At 40.7% G+C, this 24058-nt stretch overlaps 1 protein-coding gene across 1 annotated transcript; it reads left to right on the plus strand.

Moving 5' to 3' along the window:
* The first annotated feature begins 3869 nt into the window (after window positions 1-3869).
* On the plus strand, window positions 3870-20369 carry LOC128257441 (homeobox protein araucan). The gene is given in 6 exon segments (XM_052988452.1): window positions 3870-4425; window positions 9555-10103; window positions 13503-13618; window positions 18500-18831; window positions 18896-19311; window positions 19313-20369. Coding segments are annotated over 6 exon segments (2169 nt in total). The 5' UTR covers window positions 3870-4374; the 3' UTR covers window positions 20018-20369.
* Window positions 20370-24058: the final 3689 nt, after the last annotated feature.

Below are 24058 nucleotides of genomic sequence, written 5' to 3' on the forward strand. Positions count from 1 at the left end.
ATACATTCATGTGACAATTTTTAATGTTTTCTGACAACCATTAAAGTCGGGCCCGCTGAAAATGACAACAATAAACGCGCGGCAGGGAAAAGGGAAAGATTGGCAGAGAGTGTGTGTGGTGCGTATCGAGTCCTGACCCTTCTTTCAGACCCGGATCCCCGGATTGCCTGCAAACCCCGACCCTTTTTTCGAAGATCTGAACCGAACGGAACCGAACTCGACAGGCGTCAACGGCGAGTGTGTTGTGACAGTTTTTGCCGGCGAATAATAAAAATAAAAATATATTTCATTTTCAACGGGGTCCGGGGGTTTGGGTTCTGGAATCATTGCCGTTGCCATTTGCTGGCTATTTTGAAATTGATATATGCATAAACCGCAGTGACAGATGTTGCAATTAAAACGGCATAAAACGGTGGAGGAAATACCACCACCATATCTACCGAATCCTTGATATATATGTGTATCCTTTATATCTTTATGTGTATTATATATACGCCATATCGAGTGGCGTGAAAAGTGCGCGCTGTCAGCTTGACAGGCGGACAGCTCAATTGTCAAAATAGGTTTTAAGTGCCGGCAACTGATTTGTAAGTGAAGTGCACTTCTTACCACCGATTCCAATCCGCATCCAGATCCGATCCAAGTTTCGAGACCCCAGATCCAGGACTTTCGACTCTCGACTCAGAGGGTGGTCAGTGTGGCTGCCGCAAATGGAAACGCCCCATGTGGTTGCCACTCGTCTGGTGTGTACCATCATGCTGACCCATTGATTGATTGCATTTGGCCTGGCACTGCCACGCCCCCCGCCGCCTCTTCGCCCCTTCTTCCACCTTCTTCCGCCCGACACCCCATTTCCCCCTTCAAGCCCGGCGATTGCAAAAGCGCCACTCGTAAAACGCGCAACACAGCAAATATTGTACTTAACACCCGGAGGGGCACTTGGCCAGGACTCTGTGTTGTTGTTGTCGATGCACTGTAATAAAATTGATGTTATTAAATTTAAACTACAAATTTTTAGAGCTTTGAGCTCTATAGCAATTAAGGTTATATTAATTAAAAATTGAAGTTCATTCCTTTGTTTTGCTTTTGATTGGAAAGTTTAGTTCTAGTTTCAGCCAAGACTGATTTAGTTTAAGAATTGGCTAAGGATCTGTTACTATTACTGTTACTTCTAAATACATATATTAAGGCTAACCCTCAGAGATATTTTAAAAATTTATAAATCAGTAGTCAGCAAATTTTTTCTTTTATTTTATTTATCTAAAGAACAGAAAAAATAAGAACATATATGTGATTATAGGTTTGACTTGTTTTGACTATTAAGATTAGATTAATAAATTAATATATTTCTTTAAAATAAAATATTTTCCAAGTAAAGAATGTCATGTGTAAGCTTTTTTTTATTTAATTTAGAAGCAGACGAAATTAGTTTTATATGATTAAATTTTCTTACTTTTGTTAAGAAGTACTAAAGGACAGTTCTGGGACCAAAAATATACAATTGAATTGATCTGTTTTTTGCATAATTTTGGCTAAGTGTGCAGTAGCCGCTGGGCTTTGCCTTTGGCCTCGGCATGACTTGGCTTCCCTTGGAATTAATTCACATTTACGTTTGGCAGGGGCAACAGCTTTGGTCATTTGTTGCTTTGAGCTAACACGTTGCTCTCATTTTGCGCCGATGCTCGGCCTCGGTGGGTGGTGCCACCACTCCGTTTCACCACCCACCACCCACCACCCGCTACCCACACCCACTGCCCACTGCCCACACCCACACACCCATCAGCACCGCGTGGATCGTTTCTCTTTTTTCCCTGCCCACTGAAATGCATATACATCTTGTGCGGTGCGAGGTGAGGACACGCCCAGACCTTATGGCGCAATTCCATCGTGTAAGTCGCACTTTTTCGGTTTTATAGGTTAATTTGCTTTTATTACATTATCATAAAAATAAACAAAAAACACAGTGAACAAGCTTGCCAACATACGAGAGCATCCGCGACACCCGCAAAAACATTTGAGGTTTACCTCACGGCATCGTCCACAGTGGACTCTCGCCGGAGACCATTTCCGGAATGCGTGTCCTGGGCTCGCTGCGCATTAGTTCGACTCCCCTCCAGTCGTTCGTCCTGCGGGAGAATCGTAAAAAATAGATCATAAAGCGGAAGTCCAAATATGTTAGTGCGTATTAATAGCGAAACTTTTTTCCAAACTTTACGCAGCCAGCGGAAATGGCAGCACTTTTTACATGCGCATGGGTAATCAGTCAGAGTTTTTCACCCACTAAACTTATGGCATTTTTAAAGTAAAATAGTAAAAAGTTCGGCATAAATTTGTAGTAAACGGAAGAGCATCGAGCATTGAGTTCTTAAAAAATTTAAGACCTAATATTTCAGAATATGAGTTTAATATAAATGAATTGAAAAAGTTTTTCATATGACTCGTTGAAAAAAATTATTTTTAGCTAGCTAAAATCACGTTAAAAATAAAAAAAAATATAAAAATCTAAAAACATGCAGAGCCACATATTCAATTTGATTGATGCAATTCGTCAAACAATGAGGTCAGCTCTTTTATGTGTTTTTGGGATACATGTACATGTCAAATGCAATTTAATTCCAATTAAAATGGTTTGTAAACTAGAAATGCTTGAAATGTGAAGGAAAATGGCAGGAATATTAATTTAGGTATTTCATATTTGCTAAGCTTCGGCCGACGGTTAAGTGACCTATTTAAATTTTAACAAAACTAGTTGAGTTTAATTTAAATTGATATTAATCCTATAAATGTTTGTTACTTAATAATATTAATATTGTTCTTAAAAAGCTTTTTTATCTAGTCCAGAAATCTATTGTATTTAAACTAAGTCTAAATTAATAATTGTACATTTTTAAATAGGGTACACAATTTTTTTAAAATATCATCTTAACAATTTAATATCTACCATATACTCTCATTTCAATGCATTGGAAAATTTTGAATGGCTAAAAATTAAAATGGATGATGATTGCTTTGCGAAGGATATTAATTCCTCTCAGAAATAGATTAAAATCTCGTTGATATTTCGAAAAACTGGTATTCGAGTGTGATATTTAAGCGAGGAGCGCAGGTTAGTATTTTTTATAAACCCGATAAGGTGAGATTAATTAGCTAGGATCGATAATGGGAGTTAACTTTCTCGCAATTCAGCGATAAATGTAATGACGGGCGATAAATACAGAGCGAGTGCAGAGGAATTCGGTGATCGTATTAACGCTTTTGTGTCACCACTTAGCCACTTGGCATTTTCAGCTGGCGATCGCAGTGGTGCCAACCCAGAATTCCCAGTTCAGAGTTTCGAAAAGTAAACAAACAAATGACTAGCCAAACAAAACAAATGGGCGTTGCCCGGGAATCAGGGGCAACAAAAAAAGTCAGAGCTGTGCTGCGAGAGCTGTGAAAATTCTGGATGTGTTCCCGCACGAGTATCTCGTAGCTCCATTTCATTTTTGCTTTCTTTTGTTTGGCGACATCGCACCTGTCCATTAAACCGGCCTGCCGAAGGCAATGGAGCCGTATGATTGGTGGTTGGCCTGCCACTTCCAGTGAGCTGCGAACACGAGTTGCTGGCGGGGAATGGATTTCAGTGAGAGGAAAATGCCACCACCACCAACACCAGCAACACCACCGCCACCACCACCAGCGATGTGAAGTGGGCGTTGCCCAATTTCCAACTTCCAGTCCGCCGGCTTTTGCTCCAAGGCGAGCGGCATTCTTTTGGGGCGGTAGCGTTGTCCCGCTCTGGCAGCAACTGCAGCGGAATGCGCCACAACAACAGCAACGGACAGGAGCAACAGCAACAGCAGCAGCAGCAGCAGCAACACGGCCAACAGCAACATCACGGCGACAGTGGCAACAGCGGCAACACCAACGGCATTCGCAACCAGTTCGTGTTCGAACGTTATAAGGTGCACATCTGGAGGAGCGTGTGCTAATGTAACGCGCGTTTTGCCGTCGATATTTCGTCGATTTTCGTTTTTGCGAGTGTGTGTTGCCGCCGCGTTTTGCGAGTGTTGCCCCCGTTTTGGTATAAGCCAACAAAAAAAAAAAAAAGGAATAAGAAAATACAAAAAGAGTGACAGATACAGCTGCAATCCCTGAGATACTTTTGGATATACTGCTGCATATTCCCGAGTTATTTTCGGCTGGCCGCCTCATGTCGTTGTTGTTGTCCCCATTGCCGGTGACTGTGAACAGACCCAATCGAAACTGAGCCGAGTTAACCTAATAAGCACATCATTTGATGTAGCAGCGATATATATCCTCCAGAAGACTGCCCTTTGAGAGAGAGAGTAACTTAAGACTAGGTCTTACAGTCGTATATAGTCGTCCAGCGAAATGGCTGCCTACACACAATTCGGATACGGAGGCTTTCCGTCGGCCTCGCAGGTGGGTCTTCAATTATAATTATTTATAAATATTTATGGTCATTAAGTCACAGGAGATTTCATGATATAGAAAGAATTTTAAAAAATATATATATTTAATATTATTCATTAGTGAGATTCCATCAACTGATTTTGATCAAAATCTGCATTTTCATAAGCCATTTTATGTATCCGAAAAATCTAAGAAATTTCTTATTAGAAAACATATTAATAACTTATTCCTTTAATTTGAATAATACTTGGACTTTATAATTTTTGCTTTAATAATGTTTGCTTTCAACAATATTAAAAAGCTTATCATGATTTTAGAATAGCGTAAAGATATAGTTATAAGTTACAAATGATTAAGCTTATTAATGGTAAATGTTTATTTATATTCAAAACTATATCTTTATTGAGCTTTAAAACTTAAAAATAAAGTCAGAGATATATATTTTCAGCAACCTATAACCGATGTAAGCCAACTAAAATTACATTCTTCTTTTATGTTATTAAAAGTTTGAATTGAGTAGCTCTTTTTGCACATAATCTTATTAACAATGTATTAAATTTGAGATCCTTGCCACCAAGTTTCATAAGAGTATTTTCACCGTCACATGTCAAAGCTATCAGATCATTTGATCTTGAAGACCCACTATAGGGCAAAACCGCTCAAAGCCTTTGATTTTAGCGCTTTTTGACTTTTCGCTAAGCAGCAAAAACAGCTGCTTAAAGCAAACTTTTTCCATGTTTATGACAGTAAATTGGTAGAAGACATAAAAACAACAATAAATCAGATGGCTGATAAATGGCCTGAGAAAAAAGCACTCCAAGGACTCGAGACTTTTTTGTCAATTGCGAAAATGCACAAAAAGTGTTCGGCACTTTTAAAGCTTTCACACAGGTGCAACTATTTCGTTGTGTATATATATTGATGGATTACTGATTTTATACAAAAGTTATTAGCAAACCAAGGGTAAAATTGATTGAGTTTTCCTAGATATAGACCGAACTAGAGGGGAAGGTCAAGTGGCTGAGTAAAACTTTAATTTCCCAGGCCATAATTGCTTGGCATCGTCCCCGGTTTTAGGAAGACAGTGTGGTGGGGGTTCCTCCGCAGAACTCTGGAGTCTCTTTCCCATTTCGGACCACACGAGTCCAATTAAGTGCAGTCGAAAACGAAAGCCAAACAAAAAACAGCCAGTCGACTCGTAGGCAATCAGAAGGCCAAGACGATGGGAGGTGCCGATTGAAGCACGCTCAGGTGAAACTGTTGAAAAGTCAATAAAATTCAATTGCGGCGATCGTAAATCATAAAATTCATAACCGTAAAGTGACAGCTGAGGGCAGGCCCTGGGAATGCCTTGCTGGCTACGTGAGGAGCATCCATTGATGCTGGATGCTGATGCCAGATAGTCCGACGTCCCCAGACCAAACGATCGATGGACCAATGACTTTGGGCCCTCTCTGATCTACTTTACATTGGAGCTGGAAGAGGAGGTGGCTGTGGGGGCTCCTCTTCGTCCTCCAAGTGGCGCTTATAGTCTCATGCTATCAACTTGGTCATCAGGAGGTTGTCGGGGGAGGGCTCTGGATCGGGATCGGGATCCGGGAGCCTGGCAGTGGACCCAGAGATACAAGTCGCGATTAGATCGCTGCGTTTGCGATTCACAGAAATTTCCAAAGCCACTGAAACTGGACTGGGACTCGTACTTGGGATCTGGTATTGGTACTGGCACTGGTACTGGTTACTGGGCACACATGGCCAGCAGATCTTATCTGTGCACTGTCGCCTGCCAGTCGTCTGCAAGTCGCAACTTTTAGCCTCTCAGCCCCCAACCTACAAATGCAACTGCCAACCGAAGACGTGGCCAATTCACATGGCCATGGCCCACTGGATGGACTGGCGCTTCCTCACCAGGCAGGAAAGGCAGGAAAGGCAGGAAAGCAGGAAAGGCAGGAAAGGCAGGAATGGAGTCCTCAGTCCTCTGCCTCATGAATAATGCATTCGCTCAAGGAGCTGCGGAATCTGGCAGGCGCATAGAGCTCCCTATATGGTGTCGCCTATCAGATCAGTTGTCATAATTCTCATATTGTGGCGAGAGTCGATGGGAACGGAGAATGGAGCCTCCTTCCGATCGTTGAACATCATTCCCATACAGACCATACCATACCATACCCGACCATGCCGACCGAAATGTATTTGCTTTTTACTAATTAAAATCACGCGGCACAAAAAACACCTGAATCATTCATTTGTAAAATTTTGATAAATGGTTGTGCGTTTTTTTTTTTATTCGGTTTTCGGTTTTCAGTTTTCGGTTTTTTTTCCAATGATGTCCCTATATATAGTCAGCGGTCGGTCTTGGCCTCGAAATTCTATTATTTGTACGCTCCAGCATGACTCAAAATGATGTTCCTATATTAATTATGAGACGATCAAACGGCCTTCTAGTGGCTCACTCACCTGTAGACTTAGCCAAAAAGGATCGATCTCGCATCGATCGCGCATCTGATAATTATAAAATAATATGCATGTGATGCGTTCTTTTTTCGGGCGAATGTTCTATTGTCAGATTATGTTAATGGCGCGGAATAATTATGCGTTTTGGGGCCGCATTTAATTTCTGTCCAGGCCCAGGACCAGGCTTAGGCCCGGGCTCAGAATTCCGCCACAGAAGCCGTGTAAGCCGGGCTGAAATTGTTGCCGAGAGATATTATGACCTTTTGCTTGGCATTCGATCAATTTGTAGCTGTTCGTCAGGCGGAGCACTCAACTTAATTATGGGTTCGCCGGTATTTTCGCCAGGCTTCAGACTTCAGACTTGAGACTTGAAACTTTGAAATTAAGGCAGCCAGAGTCGTCCGCTCGTTTCGCAGATTGCCCGCGGTAATTTTCAGAAGCCTTCGCCAGCATGTTGCCCGACTCCATCTCCATCTCGATACCCATATCGATCGCGGATGGGTCTGTGGATCCCAGACTACAGTCCTCTGCGGACCTATAGGCGTCGGCTGCCACACCCTCATTGATTTCTGGCATTTTTAAATGCCCAACCAGTCCTGGGCTTGGCACATTTTGCATATTAATTGCCAAGTGACTGGCGCATGCCATAGGCGAAGCTCTGCGAAAAGATGGAGGACATCACTGCATCACTACATCAGCACATCAGGTTGCTGCTGCCCCAGAGCCGGCACTTGAAATCGATTTGCGGGGTAATTGATCTGGCCGCCATTGCAGGCTGAGGCATATGGTGGAATCCAGTGAATCCGGCGATTGATTAAAGGAACTTAATCTCCCCGGGATTATGAATCCCAATACCGGGCAGCTTCTGCGCTTTCCTGCCGTCGGCACTGATTGTGTGTTAACACCATATTCGCTTACATGTTATCGATGCATCTTGTAATGGGCCTTCTGTCGATTTTTCGAATTAAATTCGCAATTACCCAGCGATTCAAGCCGCGGCCCCCGCTCGGATTTGGTGTCTTCAGGATGAGGAGGACTGTATGGGGTGGGCACAACAACATTGCCGGACATCAATATTTATGAAGTTTCCAGTACGGCGGCAGTTAGCATGACTTACTCAGGTTTATGCTGTAGAAAATTAGCCATTATGCATGTACGTGCGTTTCCTGTGTCGGGCTGGAAGCTTCTATTCCCAGGTTTGCAGGCAGGTTTTCATTACACATCTTCGCCGTTAAGTTGACAGCTAGTGAAGTTTGTTGTTAAAGGCAATTTCTTATAATTATGCGATCAATTCTCAATTTGTAATGAAATCGTACAAAATTGATAGATCAATGCAGACAAAACTTTTCAGGGAAGGAACATATTTCCTTTTTATTTAGTGGTAGAAACTAGTGTAGTTTGTTGTCGACGTTAATCCTCATAATTATACGATTACTTCTCAATTAGTAATAACATCTTATAAAAAGAGAAAAATCAGATGGAAAAACTTACATTTGTTGAAAGAATATATTTGCCTTATATAGAAAGGAAGTTTTTTTTGGTGGACCCACTTAATAAAATTAAAACTAACATTTTGTCAAGGCCCTAAAAGTTTTTTACTAAAATGTTAGTTCTAAATTATTAAGTTGGTAAGGTTAAATGTCTCCATTAAAAAAAATGTTTATTGGAAAGAAAATTAATTACCTAAAAAATTTGAACTTTCCTAATTCCTAAACTTGCAAGTTATCATTTTATTAAAATAAAAACACCAAAAACCAACTTTTTGAAAATGGTAGTGACATTTTTGTCCCTCCCACACATTTTAGATCCATTAACAAAAATTTCTTATCATTTGACAAGCACAAGAAACTAATTCATTGGCGAAATGTTTGAAGATAAACACTGTCAGTTTAGGGACAGCTTTTTGTGTTCAAAAATGAAATATTTTCTTCAATAGCACAACGATTGGAGGTTTCCAGGAAGCCCCACCTCAGCACCGTAAGCGTGTAGTCTTATCAGGTCTTCGTATCTCTTTAGGTGTTCGAAATGACCCTTCTGCAGCTGAGGAAAAATATTTTTCGATCATCAGCCTTTGGTGTTTAAAATATAAAATTAAAATGGGCTCTTGATTAACATGCATTAGTTATGTAAACCAGTGGCGATGTGTGTTTATATATCACTTAATGCTATCAGTGGCTGCTTTTCGAGTTTTGAAGTACCTGCACGGTGGGGAAAATATAAAAGTTGTTTGATAATCTTATTTTATTTTTAAATAGCATTTATCTGTGTCTAAATGTTTCTTTATATTGATAAGTCAGTTCATGCATGTAATTTTATAGTATTGGTCAACCTTAAATAAATCTCTGTGGATTTTAGAAATAATATTTTTTATGAACTACCTTAAACAAATCTTAATAGCTTGTATTAGTCTTGTATTAGTTGTATTATTATAGTCGACTATAATAAAAAGACAATAAAAACCAACAAAATGTACAAAATCTTGCTTATTCCACTTAAAATAAAATATATATTGATTTACTAATTTATTTTATAACTCTAATTGAGAGAAATTAATGAATACTTTTTCTCTGTGCAGTCACCTTAATATACACATAAGATAAGCTGCTGAAAAGCCGAATTTGTGTTTCAATTTGCGATAAAGTGAGACTGAAGAGCCTCTTTCCATCTTCCCATCCGATCTGTTGCAGCTCCTGCCGCCAAGTGCCCAAGTGCCGACCGAGGACGCTTCCGCGAACGTGAATGTGAACGTGAACGAGGCGCTGGTGATGACAAACGCCCCGGCGATGAGCCCCACGGGAGGTCAGGATTGTCAGGGGAGCCAGCCGCCCGGTGGAGCTGGCGGAGATGCCTCATCGGGGGCGCTCAGTCCCAATGCTCTTTCGCAGAACTCGAATGCGGCGACGGTGGTTGGAGCCGGGGCAGGATCTTCGGCGGGAGGAGGAGCGGGAGCGGACCTGACCACCGGTGGCTCCCTGGACGGCAATGGTGTGGGCACGACGCCCACGGCCGGTAATGCCGGCGGCTCCTGCTGCGAGAACGGGCGGCCCATAATGACCGACCCGGTGTCGGGTCAGACCGTCTGCTCCTGCCAGTACGACTCCGCCCGCCTCGCCCTCTCCAGCTACTCCCGTCTGCCGGCGGCCAGCGTCGGCGTCTACGGAACGCCCTACCCCTCGACGGACCAGAATCCCTACCAGAGCATCGGAGTGGACAGCTCCGCCTTCTATTCGCCGTTGGTAAGTGCACTCGAAATAATTTTAATGGAGGTATGGCAAGATTTTATTTTCTTAAACGAATAGAATCTCAAATTAATTATTATTATTTAAGGAACAAATTTATCAATTTATAAAAAAAGTTGACAGCCGAAAAAAATTTCTTTTAAAACAGAAAAAACTCGTATCTCCTAAATTTGTATACTTTCATTTTATTTAAATAATTTTACCATGTCAAACATTGCCAGTGATAAATGTGGGAAACGTTTTTTTTTTTAATTTAAATTTTAAAACATTAAACATTAAAAAATTTACAAATTTGTTTTTAAAATTCAAATCATTTGAAATTAAAATAATCATATAAAATTTTATTAAAAATTTTGAAATTAAATAAGATGAAATCAGGCCAAGAGGCATAGGCCTTTATGTGGCACTAAAAAATATAGTTTTTTCCAAGTGTTTATGGCCAAGAGGCGGAGGGCCAAGAGCCATGGGCCAGAGGGCTAAATGGATTATCTCAACGTATGACTTTAATTGTGTAGTCAGTGGCTTTTGTCCGCAGCTTAGGAGGGAGACAAAAACAACGACAACGACAACGACAACAACAGAGCAACAACGACAACGACAACGACGATGGCTTGTCAATGCAGTCGACTAAATCGAATTATCATTATGGCTGACTGAAGCTCAGTCAAACCTCATTTGGCTCCGTATCGAGGGTTTAGTTTCTCCCAGCCCCCAGCCCCCAGCCCTCAGCCCGCCACTCCTTTTCTATCTCCGTCTATCCATCTACCTAATTTATAAGCCCGTTTACTCCGCCGGTTCCCTACTCCCAACTGCCAACTGCCAACTGTAGGCGACTTCCATTGCGATATTTGATACTTTGCATAAAGAAAGGCAAAATCATTGGAAACAAAACATATTGCCCCATGGCCTCAATTACACTCCACTCTCTTTGTGTATGTGTGGGCTAATCAAGCTTATGTTTCTGTGTGTGTGTGAGCACCATAAACACACAGCAGGGGGTAAAAATAGTAGTGGTACATATGCAGTTAACTTAATTTATTATTTTGACCAAAAAGTCTAATAATGGTCTTTGGGGGAAAGCAAGATAGCCGTGCTTTACAATTTTAAAGTCATTGGAAACAACAAATTCAAATTTAAATATTAATTGTGAATAACAAATTATTTCACATTCAAATTGATAACGTATTTTTCTTATACGGAATTGTTTTTTTTTTTTTAATAAAAATTAAAACCGTTGATTGATTTTCTAATGAAAATTTGAACTATCTTTATTTGGTAATATCTTTAAATTCATATACTGAATTTTGTTCAATCTTAAATTTCTCATATTATTTTGTCCGCCACTGTATTCATATTGGCTCTAAGTGACCGCTGAAATGTACACGAGCACAGCATGACTGAAGTAAAACACACGCTGCTGCTTTTGCATTTGCTGCTGGCCTGAATGAAAGGCAAACACAAGCAAAAGCACAAGCACAAACAAACACATAAAATTGGCAACAATATGTATAACAACAATGTGGACAGTATTTAGCCTTGGCAAATAACTAACTGCCCGAGATGGATAGGCCAAACAGCTTAGCTGGAAGTGCCCAAATAACCGAGCAAGTGTTTTATAAGGACATCATGTTGCCGCATCGTACAGCAGATAAATATTTTCATCGACGTGGCTTGTGTACACAATATTTTGTTCGAAAATCTGTCGAAAAATGTGTTGGCCACTTTGTTGCCAACCTCTTAATTTGTGGTGTAAATTTTTAAATTATATTCAACACACCAAATAATTAAGAAAATGTATATAAAGTAAATATCAGGGAATTTAACAAATATAGTTCAGTTACATCTTTCTAATTTATAATAAAGTAATTGTTTGCCTGGCAAGCAGCAAATTGAACTATTTTATTTTATTAACAATAAGAATTTAATGGGATTTTTTAATAGCAGTATACAACCGTGAATCATGTTATCAACTTTACAAATATGTTTTTAATAATTGTATTTTAAACGACTTGTAGTTTATTAACACACTTGGCCATATATTTATTATGTTATTAAAAATACAACATAGGTTTAAGACTATTTTTTGTATAGTATTTTTTGACTGCGACAGATTATAAACCTGTGTCTTTTGAGACACTTTTCTCAAAATATTTTCTTATAGGGCATGTAAAGTTCAAGTTAAATTATAAAACACGTTTCATAAATTGCTCCTAATTTGGAGAAATCTTAAAACACTTGTCCGACTTTGTCAACAGTATATCCCCAATGTTTACGAGGGCTGTAATAAGCACATTAGTTTGAACGATCTAATTAATAAGAACGCAGACACAGTCTAATCAACTTGGGCGGCTCACGACGAGTACTTCAAAGAAAACCTCCTCACGGAGTGATGTAAGGGGCAAAAGGGAAACCCCCGGGAAAGGAGAGGAAAAGCAAATGGGGCGGAGACGTCTGCGGCGGCAGCCACCAAAGTGTCATGTTAAATTGTTATTTACAACAACAGGAAATTCATTCGTTCTTTTTTTCCTCTTTTTTTTTCGTTTTTGTTATTTTCTGGCAAGCACCTGACCGAGTGTCTTCTTTATCGGTCGTCACGAAGCGCATACTTTTAATTAAGAAAATATCTCAGAGGGCACGATAAGATGTCGTCGCTCAATTTTTGGGGAGACGAGGTGTTAATACTTGGATTTTTAGAGGGAAGATCTAGCGAAATCTGACATTGTGCCCCCCGGTTTTTGATTGGTAAATAAATCTGAGCTAGGGCCTTTCGATGGCGATCCAATACCTGTTCCAACGACATTTTGATAAATATATTTGTCACTCGGTCGCGGCATTTTCTGGCCAACAGAAGAGTGGCGGGATGGGGGTGGGGGGTTGAAAAATTAATAAACAACGGCATACATGATGTTAAGCAATTAAAAATGTTAATACCGTTTCATAAATCAAGAGCTCACAAAAGCCCGGCTCGACAGGGCCAACCAGATTGGGCGGCGATCTGGCCAATAGTTGTCGCTCATAAATCCGGCTGTCATTTTCCGAGGGCATAAATCGCAGCACGCCACAAACAGAAACCAAAGCGAGCCAAATTAAAATTCAAAGTGTCAGACTGCTGCTTTCATATAACAATAACCAATAATCGGCGCTCCGGCTTAGATAATGCCGATTTTCGGAAAGTTGCTGCCTTAAATTATGTATTTTTCCGTATCGATCGGTGTATCTGTCTCTGAAATATGGCCAGCAAGACGGCATTTGCTTGTTCAGCTGCGAAATATGTTGCCAAATTATAAATTCCATGTTAACAAAATTGTCAACTTTGGGAACTGTGGGAAAATGCTTTGTTCGCGGCGGCGGCTCACATAATAACTCAATTCAATGCTGAATTCTTAATCGTTTCAGAGCAATCCGTACGGACTCAAGGACACGGGCGCGGGTCCGGAGATGGGAGCTTGGACTTCGGCCGGACTGCAGCCCACCACGGGCTATTATTCCTACGATCCCATGTCGGCCTATGGGTAAGCATAATCAGCATAATTTAATTAGGCGATTCCTGGAAAAATAGAATTGAATGACAATTGCGTGGCTCTCTGCCACAAATTAAGACTCCGTACCCCATACCAAACCATAATTAATTGCGTCTAATAGAAAATAAATAGAAAGCCTTTTAGTCCAATTTAAATACATGGCGAATACGGCGAATCAAACGCAATCGCGCGCCCATAATTAATTACAAAATATTTGCGAGTACTTGAAATTGATTTGAATTTAATTGCTTGCAGCGGCGGCTGCTGCGATGCCCTCTGTTCCTCCGATTTCCTGCGTTTTCCTACGCTTTTTTCCCCGCTTTCCCGTCGATTTTCCACCAGCCAGGGCCAATTGCTCTAGGGACTGGCGATAATAAAATATGAATTGTTCGAAACCGTATGAGAGCGCGAAATTATTTATTTATGATTGCTGCAAAAATAATAGCAGTTAATTGCACGCCTGTGCGAGCAACGCACACCATCCACAGAGTTATGATATATATATATAAACATTGTGCTAATGCACTGAAAGTAAATATATCAGATATTGTTAAATTCAAAAAGCTTTGAATAAAAATAGGTAATGTTCACAATTATCAGCAAATAAATGAAAGAACCTTTGCAGAAGATTTGTGATTAACCAAAACTTGTCATACAATGCTAGACAGTGCCATTTCTAAGATATCTAAAAAATAAAGTTGTTTCAGCTTAAATTAAAATAATTAAAATAATTACTTATACTAATTTATATTAAATTTGGAAATTTATATTGTGGATTTAAGAAAATAGGATCATATTTATTTATGTGCATAGAAAAAGTATAGCTAAATGAATATTTTATTTTAAAACTACCAAAAAGACTATTTTAAATATTGGATCTTTTATTTTTCATCTGATAGTTTGAAAAAGTTTTTATTCATTTTATTCACTGTGTAAGTGCGTGATTTTCTGGAATGTTCGGTATAATTAGCACCTATTAAATAAATATGTTGAGCATATGAAAAACCTGCAGAATTTGTTGATGTGTATGCACATGCATTAAGCCTTAAGTATGTACACACGTGGGTGCACACACAAGTGCGTACGCTTACATACAGGAGTGATTCGATGGCCAGGAGAAAGGAGGCAGGAGAAAGGAGACAGGAGGCGTCTCCCCAGTCCCTGTCCGTATTTAATTCCGAATCCAAATCGAGGGGAAGAGCTGCAAAGTGGAGTGGCTGAAAATGCTGAGTGGCATGCAACGGCTGCGGCTTCCCGTTGGACGGTTGGTCCGCATAGTCCGCATGGTCCGCACTGTATGTTGATATGTTGGTAGGTTGGATTGGATCGGTTCGCTTTCGTTTCGTTTCGTTTGGGCCCGGCTTGCGTGCGGAAAGCCCATGAAATCGAGCTGCAGCTAAGTGAATGAATGAGTGAGTGAGTTGTAAGCGATGCATGTTGGTGGGCGGAGGGGGGCGTGGCAGCAGGTGGGGGAGGAGGTAGGAGGGAGGAGAGAATGGAAAGGGGCGGAGAGGTGTGAGCCGCAAATGAACGCCATGTTGGCCGCCATATTGAGCGACAGTACATACGCACGTACTTACCAATGTACCGCCGTTTGTATGTACTTAGACCCGAATCTGGCTACACTATAGCAAAAAGCTTATTTTATTATTGACACTGTTATTTATTAGTTGGTAAAATTAATTGTAAAAATATACTTCTTAAACACTAGAAAACAAAAAAGCTATGCAAAAAATACTTTGCTTTGAAAGTACTTTGTTTACAATTCCGCTTATGACGCTTAAAAGTGATTTTTAAAAAATTGTAATAATCAATTTTCGATTGTGCTGCGTTTTTTATCATTCACAGTGTTTTTTGGTCATTAATAAATATATACCATTTAGTTGAAAGTAAAAGAAATTAAAATTAATAAAGTTTTGAGTAAATAAGTAACGTTAATATCTTCAGTTAAAGGTTTTTGAAGCCCAGCAATTAAATGAAAGAACTTTCCACAAGGATTTTATATAGTTAGTACTTTCACATGGTCTATACTAGATTTTATTATTCGTTCAAGAAAAACCCTATTTTAAACCAAAATTTTCTAGGCACAAAATCCTTTTTCGTTTTATTATAGAACTGTAAATGGAAATGTAAAAAGAAGATTTATTTGTATTATCGCAATTGCAATCTTGTCACTGAAATGTTTTTTTTTTCCGGTGTGTAGGCGTGTATATATTTACGGGTTGACAATCATTTAAGAGAGGAACGATTGCGCTTTGTTTTGTTCATCGTCACAAATTGGGGCCGGAGTGGGAAACTCGGAAAGGTGGAAAATCTGACTGACTGGCAGTCAGTCAGTCCATCTGTTTGCCTGTCTGGCAGATGGCAATTGCAGAGGGTGGTGGGTGGTTTTTGATGGGAAAGGGGGCTGAGACTGAAAACCTTGAGTGGGGGAGGTGGGGAGTACTGACAGCCAGTGTAATTACCCAGTGACAGGCATGAACGTGTCTGCTCACGGGAGCCAAGAGCCAAGAGCCAATGTCATTTGTGCTTCATGCGGCAGGCAGCAGCATTATTTGTTCGAAATGTACCCACCGCCGCCCGTAAATCGCAACTCGCAGATAATGGCCGCCGTAATTGGTGGCTCCGACCAAATTGCATGTGGCTCGTATAAAAGCTGAAATGTAAATGTGTGTAAGCCGGTCTAAAACTAATAAGCGGCCCATTCAGCCGACCGCTATGTGACCATATAGCCGTGTCCGTGTGTTTGTGTGAACAAGAATGTGATTTGTTAACAAGATTATGGCCCGCCAGCAGCACCAGTAGCAGCAGCCAAAGCCAAATCATTTTTTTCATTTTTTTTGTTTTTGTTTACGAGCTATGCCAAAAGAACATACATACATTCGGTTGTACATGCATTTCGAGGCACTGCAATTATATGGCGAATACAAAAATAGGATGCGTGCCAATTACGGACAAATTGATGTTTGCTAGGTTGTAAAACATAACAGCACAAAAAGCCCACAAAGCGTATCACTCGATTCGTATCCGTCGAATCCGACAACCGACAACTACCGACCTACGCGATAATCATATAGCCCGCCATATACAATAAAACCAACTGCCTTCAGCCTTAAATTATGGGCATCACAACCTCTGGTCACGGCTATTGGACAAATCTGAGTTCTTTCTTCAGGCGGTCAGTGGAAGATCTCTTGTGCCCTTTTGTTTATTTCTTAAACAAATGTTTTTATTTAAGCTGCATTAAATTCCCTTGAATAAGACTTAATTGGTTAATTGTTTCTACAAAAATATTAAGAATATATGTAGCTTGAACATCAAATAACCAAATTTACTTTGCAAATTAAGTCTTTGCAACCATCACTTCTTGCTTTTCTTAATAAATAATTATTTTACTAAATTTTCCATGCAATTATTTATTCAAAATATCAACATTTCGTTTTAAAACCAACTACAAGTCCTTTTAAGAGTCCCTTAAGACCACACACAAAAATAATTTGTTTTACTTATTGTTAGTTGTAAAATATTTGTAAAATGTTTTTAAATGATTTTTGGTAGTTTTATGTAAACTGTTTACCTAAAAATATCAAATAAAATATAAAAACGCATAAAACAACCTATCTCTATTTCAATAAAGTTTGTTCAGGCCGAAAAAGACCCGGCTTTTAGAGAGATCCCGTACTGTTTTTAGTTTGCTGGGTAAAAAAATCCACGAGACTTCCTCCAAACTCTTGTGCTAATCACTGGCAACGTCCTCCACACTGCACGCAATCAGGGTCGACTAGCGGTACTACCAAAAAAACACAATAAAAGTGGGATAAAAAAGCAGCAGAAGGCAGAAGGAGAAAGGACGTCGAATTTACATTCGACGGGCAGCGGTCCCGAGTTTCGTTCTTTATCTTGTTGTAAAATTCACCGCACACAAACTGTTGATTGTGGCTCCATAAAAATCCCATGAAAAAGAACCAAAACGTTGAGTAAAGAAGGATGAAACTGGGATTGGGGGGCAGAGAACCGAGAGCCCGAAAGTGAAAAGCGGATGAGCCGGATGTGCAACGGAGTTCGCATGGTTTGGGGCTTAATTTAGCTAGGAAGTGCTGGGGGTTCAGGACCACCATAGACCATTATTGCAGAGGACGGATGGTTGATGGGGTTGGGGATGATGATGACGATGCCACAGCCTCTGGTGGCTTAAAAAATGCGATAAGTGCACTGCCGAACAGAACTGGCGGAGTGGAATATAGTACAACTGGATCACCCGGTTGCACCCACTTGTCGTCCTCGTTATTGCCGGAGACGCTGTGTTGTTGCTTTTTGTGGCCGTGCCCTGTTTCACAACTATGTTTTACAATATTTTGACGTTGTATTACACTGGCAGGACGAGGACCCCGAGCTCCGGGGAGCAATACGGCTCAGCACTATGGAGCTCGGAGCGGAGGCGGTAGGAAAACATCAATTTGAGTTTTCCGCATTTTAATGAATTTCCATGTTTCGCTGCTGCCACGATTTTTTTGGGCTCTGCAATTAGAATGAGAATACGGCTGCAAAGCGAACTTTTAAATCACAAAACCTATGTTTCTGCTTAAATTTCACAAGAAATGCTCAACACTTCATTTAAAAACTCTTTCTGAAGTTTCAGGCTGTGACTTTATTTAGATTGAACTATTTTAATTTGTCTTTGAACTTACAGATTTGTAATTATTAACTATATTCCTCTAATAAAATTCTTAATTATTTTTTTTCTAAGAATAAACAATGTTGTTAAGTATATACAAATTATTACAACTTAATTATACACATAAACTGATTAAATACGATGAATTTCGATTATGTCTTTTCTCTAAATAGCGGATTGCTTATTTCTAATTCCAGTTATGGAGCCAGTTATGATCTGGCCGCGCGTCGCAAGAACGCCACCCGCGAATCCACGGCCACGTTGAAGGCCTGGCTGAATGAGCACAAGAAGAACCCTTATCCGACGAAGGGCGAGAAGATCATGCTGGCCATCATCACCAAGATGACCCTCACCCAGGTGTCCACTTGGTTCGCGAATGCCCGCCGCCGGCTGAAGAAGGAGAACAAGATGACCTGGGAGCCGAAAAATCGCACGGATGACGACGACGATGCACTGGTGTCGGACGATGAAAAGGACAAGGAGGACTTGGAGCCGAGCAAGGGAAGCCAGAGTGGCAGCTTGGCAAAAGGTAAACGATCTTTGGGGTGTCTACTAGGGATTAAGTGCTTATAGCTGCTGTTTCTTTGAACCAGATGAGACCAAAGAGGAGGAGGATGCCATAGACGAGGACCAGAAGTGCTTGGGTCAGGCGAACATACTGCGGGCGGGCTTTGGCTATCCCTCGGCTGGTAGTGCTGGTGGTGGTGGTGGCTATCCGGGCGGAGGAGGCTCCGCCGGCGGACACCCGGGTGGCTATCACCCCTATCACCATCAGCATCCCGCTTACTACCAGGCCGGCCAGCAGGGCATGCTGCCCTTTCAGCACGGAGAGGGTTCCAAACTGCAGGGCGATCTTGGGGATCCAAAAAACCAGCTAGGCCGGGACTGTGGCGTGCCGATTCCAGCTACCAAGCCGAAGATCTGGAGTCTGGCCGACACAGTTGGCTGCAAGACCCCACCGCCGGCTTACATGGGTCACCAAACGATGCCGCTGCAGCAGCAGCAGCAGCAGCAATCAGCAGCAACAGGCACAGCAGCAACAGCAGCAATATCCTCCGCAGGATGCAGGACGGGATCAGCAGCTGTTCAATGGGGCCGCAGCTCCCTACCTGAGGCCGCACACCACGGCCTACGGGGGTTTTCTAGGGGCTACGACCCAGCAGCTGCATACTACGAGCAGCAATATCCCCTACAGCAATATGCCCCCTCAGCAGCAGCAGCCGCAGCAGCAGCAGCAGTTGCAAGTGGGCGGTACCATCCATACTACGGCAAGTTCGAGCGGACCACTGCAGTTCCATCCGCAGCAGCAGCAGCAGCCGCAGCAGCAGCAGCAGCAGCAGCGGCATCAGCAGCAGCAACTGCTGCAGCAATCTCAGTCCACAGCGAGTCAGCGGGCGATGGGGTTTCTCGAAGCCCAACCAGATACTCCACCCCAAACTCCGCCGAATATGAAGGTGCTGAGCGGAGCTTTGAGTCTCCTGCCTACCGCTTCTCAAGCCCCTATGATCGCTACCTGTCGCAGCAGTAATGCCTTCGGCTTCACCACCTCCAGCTACCCCATGAACTTCTCGGCCCGGATCGGGATCGGGGAGTACTCGCCGCGGGATGACTACAGCAGCGGGAACAGCAGCAGCAGCAGCTCATCGTCGCCGCAACTGCAGCGCAATGAGGCCATGTTCAAGCCGGTCTTTAGGAAGTTCACCAACACCAACTAATCGGACGGCATATATATATATAGTATATAGTAGCAAACCACTATATGGGATCGTGCAAATCAACAGACGGATTGTGTAATATTAACTGTAGCCCCCGCCCCCGTATATTGCGCGTTAAGTAACTTCAAGTTTCATTCAAGTTATGCATCGTATCTAGAGTACCAGATCAAATGTTTCTCTTCAAAACTGCAATGTAAGCTTAGGCTAAATACTAAACTAGCGCAATAAGATTGTAAACTGTGATACGTTTTTCATTGTCTAACAGACTTCACACTAAACACTTCGTCTATATGAACACATAATCTAAATAATTTTAACTCGTTTAATAAAATTCTTTATAATCATGAAATAATGATGTGTTTTTAATTTGGAATGGAAACTTTGGTAAAGTAAGTATGTCTATATTATGAGATTAAAGTTTATGATTAAAATAACTTCAAAATTCTTGACAATACTCATTGCTCATATAAATTAGATATTTACGAAGTCTGTAAAATTTGGTTATCTGCTCTTTTTAGAAATGATACTGTTTTGTTTTTAAAACGCTTACATTTTCATGGGGTAACTTTTTGGAAAGTATTACAAAATTGATATTAAATAATTAAAAAAAGAAAGAAAATATATATAGAAAATAAAATTTCTTCCGGTGCAAAATAAATTCAGACGTGTCTACCTAGAAAAAATGGAATGGCATTTCAGACCATCAACACGACATGCACAAATGTTCGTTAAAAGGAAAAAAAAATCATATTTGTTTGGTAATGGCAGTGAACATACATTACGTCACATTCCTCTGGTTATTGATTTTTTAATTATTGTCTTGTAGCTTTTTTACGAATTATTGCTAATTACCTTTTTATCTTTTAATTATGGGAAATTAGCATAATTTTTCATACATGTATTGTTTGATCATATGTTCTAATTCAGCAACAGCTACAACATGATTTCAAAATAAATATTTGAGTCTTGTTAATAAATGTGATTTACATTTAATTGAAGCTTCATTAAAAGTAATGTACATTTGATAAACATTTTTCACAGTGTTAATTTTAAAAGATTTATTTACACTAAACATTGTAATATAGAGCTAAATGATCTGCAAGTATTTAAAGTCATTATTTGAATGTCGAGGTTATGAGTGTATTTAGTATATTCATTTCTGATGAGTCCTTTTAAAAAGTATAATTTCTGGGATTATTTTTCCCATTTAAAACCATATTGAATATCAAAAACTGGTTTAAAGAATATTAGTAAATACTCCCTAGATTTGTTCCAGAGAAAAAAAAAACACTTTAATTCTATCTTACTCTACCTATTTATTATTTAAGTATACTTTTACTTGTGTAATCATAAACGTTGTTCTGTGTAGGCTTTTGCCGAATTGACGCCGAAATTGTCAAATGCCGGAGACATGGAAAATGCTGTCCGCATGCGAAACAAAACAAGCCTGGCATCTTTGCGACTGTGATTGTGTTCGTGGGCTTCTACCTGAAACCCTGTAGATGTGTACGCTGGATGTTGGCTTTTATGGGGAAAACAATTTGTAACGACTATCGCCGTTTGATAAATTAACATTTAGCAGTGGCTCGATTATGCAACAAATTGCCAATTCAATTGAAATTGACAGCCGACGAAGGCAGCTGCGGCAGTGGCAAGTTGCGATGAGGCGGCCGAATTAGCCGCCGCGATGGTCGTATTTGTAAGTGCAAGTGATTAATTTGGTTTCGTTTGACACAGTTTACACATGTAAGTGGACGGACAGGTACTGCATACCGCATGCTGCATACTGCATGCTGGATACTGGATACTGGATACTGGGACTTGAAGAGTTTAAAAGCCACATGCCGTGCGGCGCTCACATCCCAGAGTAACAAATTTCTTAAACGGTTTTCAGTAATTCAATGGTGCCATCAGCGGGACATTAGTTCCGTTCCCGTTCCCAGAGTCGTCTACTTAGGGCCTCACTCGCTTTATGGGCTGTTTTACAATGCTAAATGACCGCGCTGGGCATAAAATTTCCCATTACACATGGGGCCAAGCCAATCAGTAAGCCAGGTAAATTAATCGTATCCAACAGATACGATACTATACCATGCGATACGATACAATACTATACTATACTATACTATACTATACCATATTGGGGTACCCCATACCATACACCATGAGAGATCCTTCGCTGCGCCGCGCTTGTGAAGCGATCTCGTTTATGGGTCATAAACCATGGGATCGCGCCGGTTGCTGCCTGTCGCAACCACTCGACATTCCCGGTATTGTTTCTGTTTCGGTTCTGCCTCGGATTGCATCGCTTTGGATTGCTTTGGATCGCCTTGGATCGCTTCGGATCGGATTGGATCGGTCACCAGCGGCGAGGATATACGACAGTTAACTTATCTTGCATCCACTTAACGTCTTGCGGCCATAAATCAATCCTATGGCCGAATGCTCGATGGCAGCCAGCAGGCGAATTAATCACTTTGAAAATTGTTACCCATTTGGAAACTTGTCGCATTCGCTTTCCGATCTCCACTCCACTCCACTCCACTCCACTTTATTCCACTCCGCTTGATTCGACCCGTTTCCAAGTAGAAATATACCTATGTGAATCGGACATTCGGACACTCGTGTGTGGGCAATCCTTCAACACCATGTGAAAATCACGGTAATTTATTATTGACAGCCGCTGTAGTAGGTAAGAGTCGTCTTTGTGTGATTAGTTGCCTTCTTAATGCTTAAATCCCAGACGAGACCGGGATTTCGGGTAGTCATCTCCATGGTCAAGTGGCATCAAGGGGCATCTTTTCTAATGTCGTGGTAACATTTCATCCGGCCGAAGTGAATGGCACATCAATTTTCTTTTTGTTCAAAGTGTCGAAAACGGTAAGCGGTTAAGTTGATTTAAGACTAGACTTAATCGAATATTAAAGTAGTGCTCATGGTTTTTAACTATCGGTCATAACCATCTCAGAAACTATATGATGCGCTTATGTGATGGAAGGCTGTAAGAATCCGATTGGCCTTTTGTATAATTTAACTAGTTTCAATTGCATATTCTGTTTTATGACACTAATTTGAAATTTATTACTCGTCTTAAAAAATTACATAAATGTTTTACCTGACGTTCTACAATTCAAAAGGTAATGATCTTGAGAGCTTTTGAAGATCTAAAAATAAATACTGGTCAGGTATCTGTCATAAACGTTATTAAACAATCCTTAACTTTAAATAAGGCCGAAGTCTTAAACATGAAATACTATGTTTGTTTAAATTTTTGATCACCTAAAAGTACTTAAATAAAATAAGAACACCTAATAAAGAAATAAATAGTGTGCACTCATAAAATACTTTTATGTTATAAATTAACGAACCTTAGCTGTGAGCAAATATGTTGTATACATTTTCAGTGCTAACCTCTTTTTGTGTTGCCTTTAATTCGCAAATATTTAAGCAAAACAAACACCATGTTCGTGTGTCCTAAGCATAAACAATAGAAATCTATTCGAACTGGCTAAGCCTAAGCCGCTTTCTCTTATCTAAAGTCTGCTTAAATACTTGAGTCCACATAAGCAATTAGTTGCATTCAACGTTATTGATCCGGAAATCGTGTAGGATATTTTATTAAATTTTCACAAATTTTCATATTAATCGCAAGTATTCACACTCAATTATAAAATACCAAAGAACACAAATTTGCCCGGAATAATGAAGGGAAAATTCCTTGAGATGCCGGCATTCTGCTGCAATAGACAGCCGAACCAGCCCCCTTCTTCGAAAGGAATGAGGTCTACTATTTCGGGGGTGGCTGGCGTTCCAAGATGCTACAAGAATGCAAAGTGTCATTTAAGTGAAACAAGACGAGAACAAATACACAGCATCCAGGCAGACACTGGGTCTTCGATGTCGCTGGTTGGGATGGGGGGTCTGGATAGATGGTGGAATGCAAACAAGGACCAACCCCAAGGACCAGCCCAACCCTTCTAATAGTGCATCCTCAACCACGCAGCTTACTTACGCAGCTTCTATAAATTATAGCTGCCGCTT

The sequence above is a fragment of the Drosophila gunungcola genome, assembly GCF_025200985.1.
Source record: "Drosophila gunungcola strain Sukarami chromosome 3L unlocalized genomic scaffold, Dgunungcola_SK_2 000002F, whole genome shotgun sequence".
NCBI classification, from domain to species: Eukaryota; Metazoa; Arthropoda; class Insecta; order Diptera; family Drosophilidae; genus Drosophila; species Drosophila gunungcola.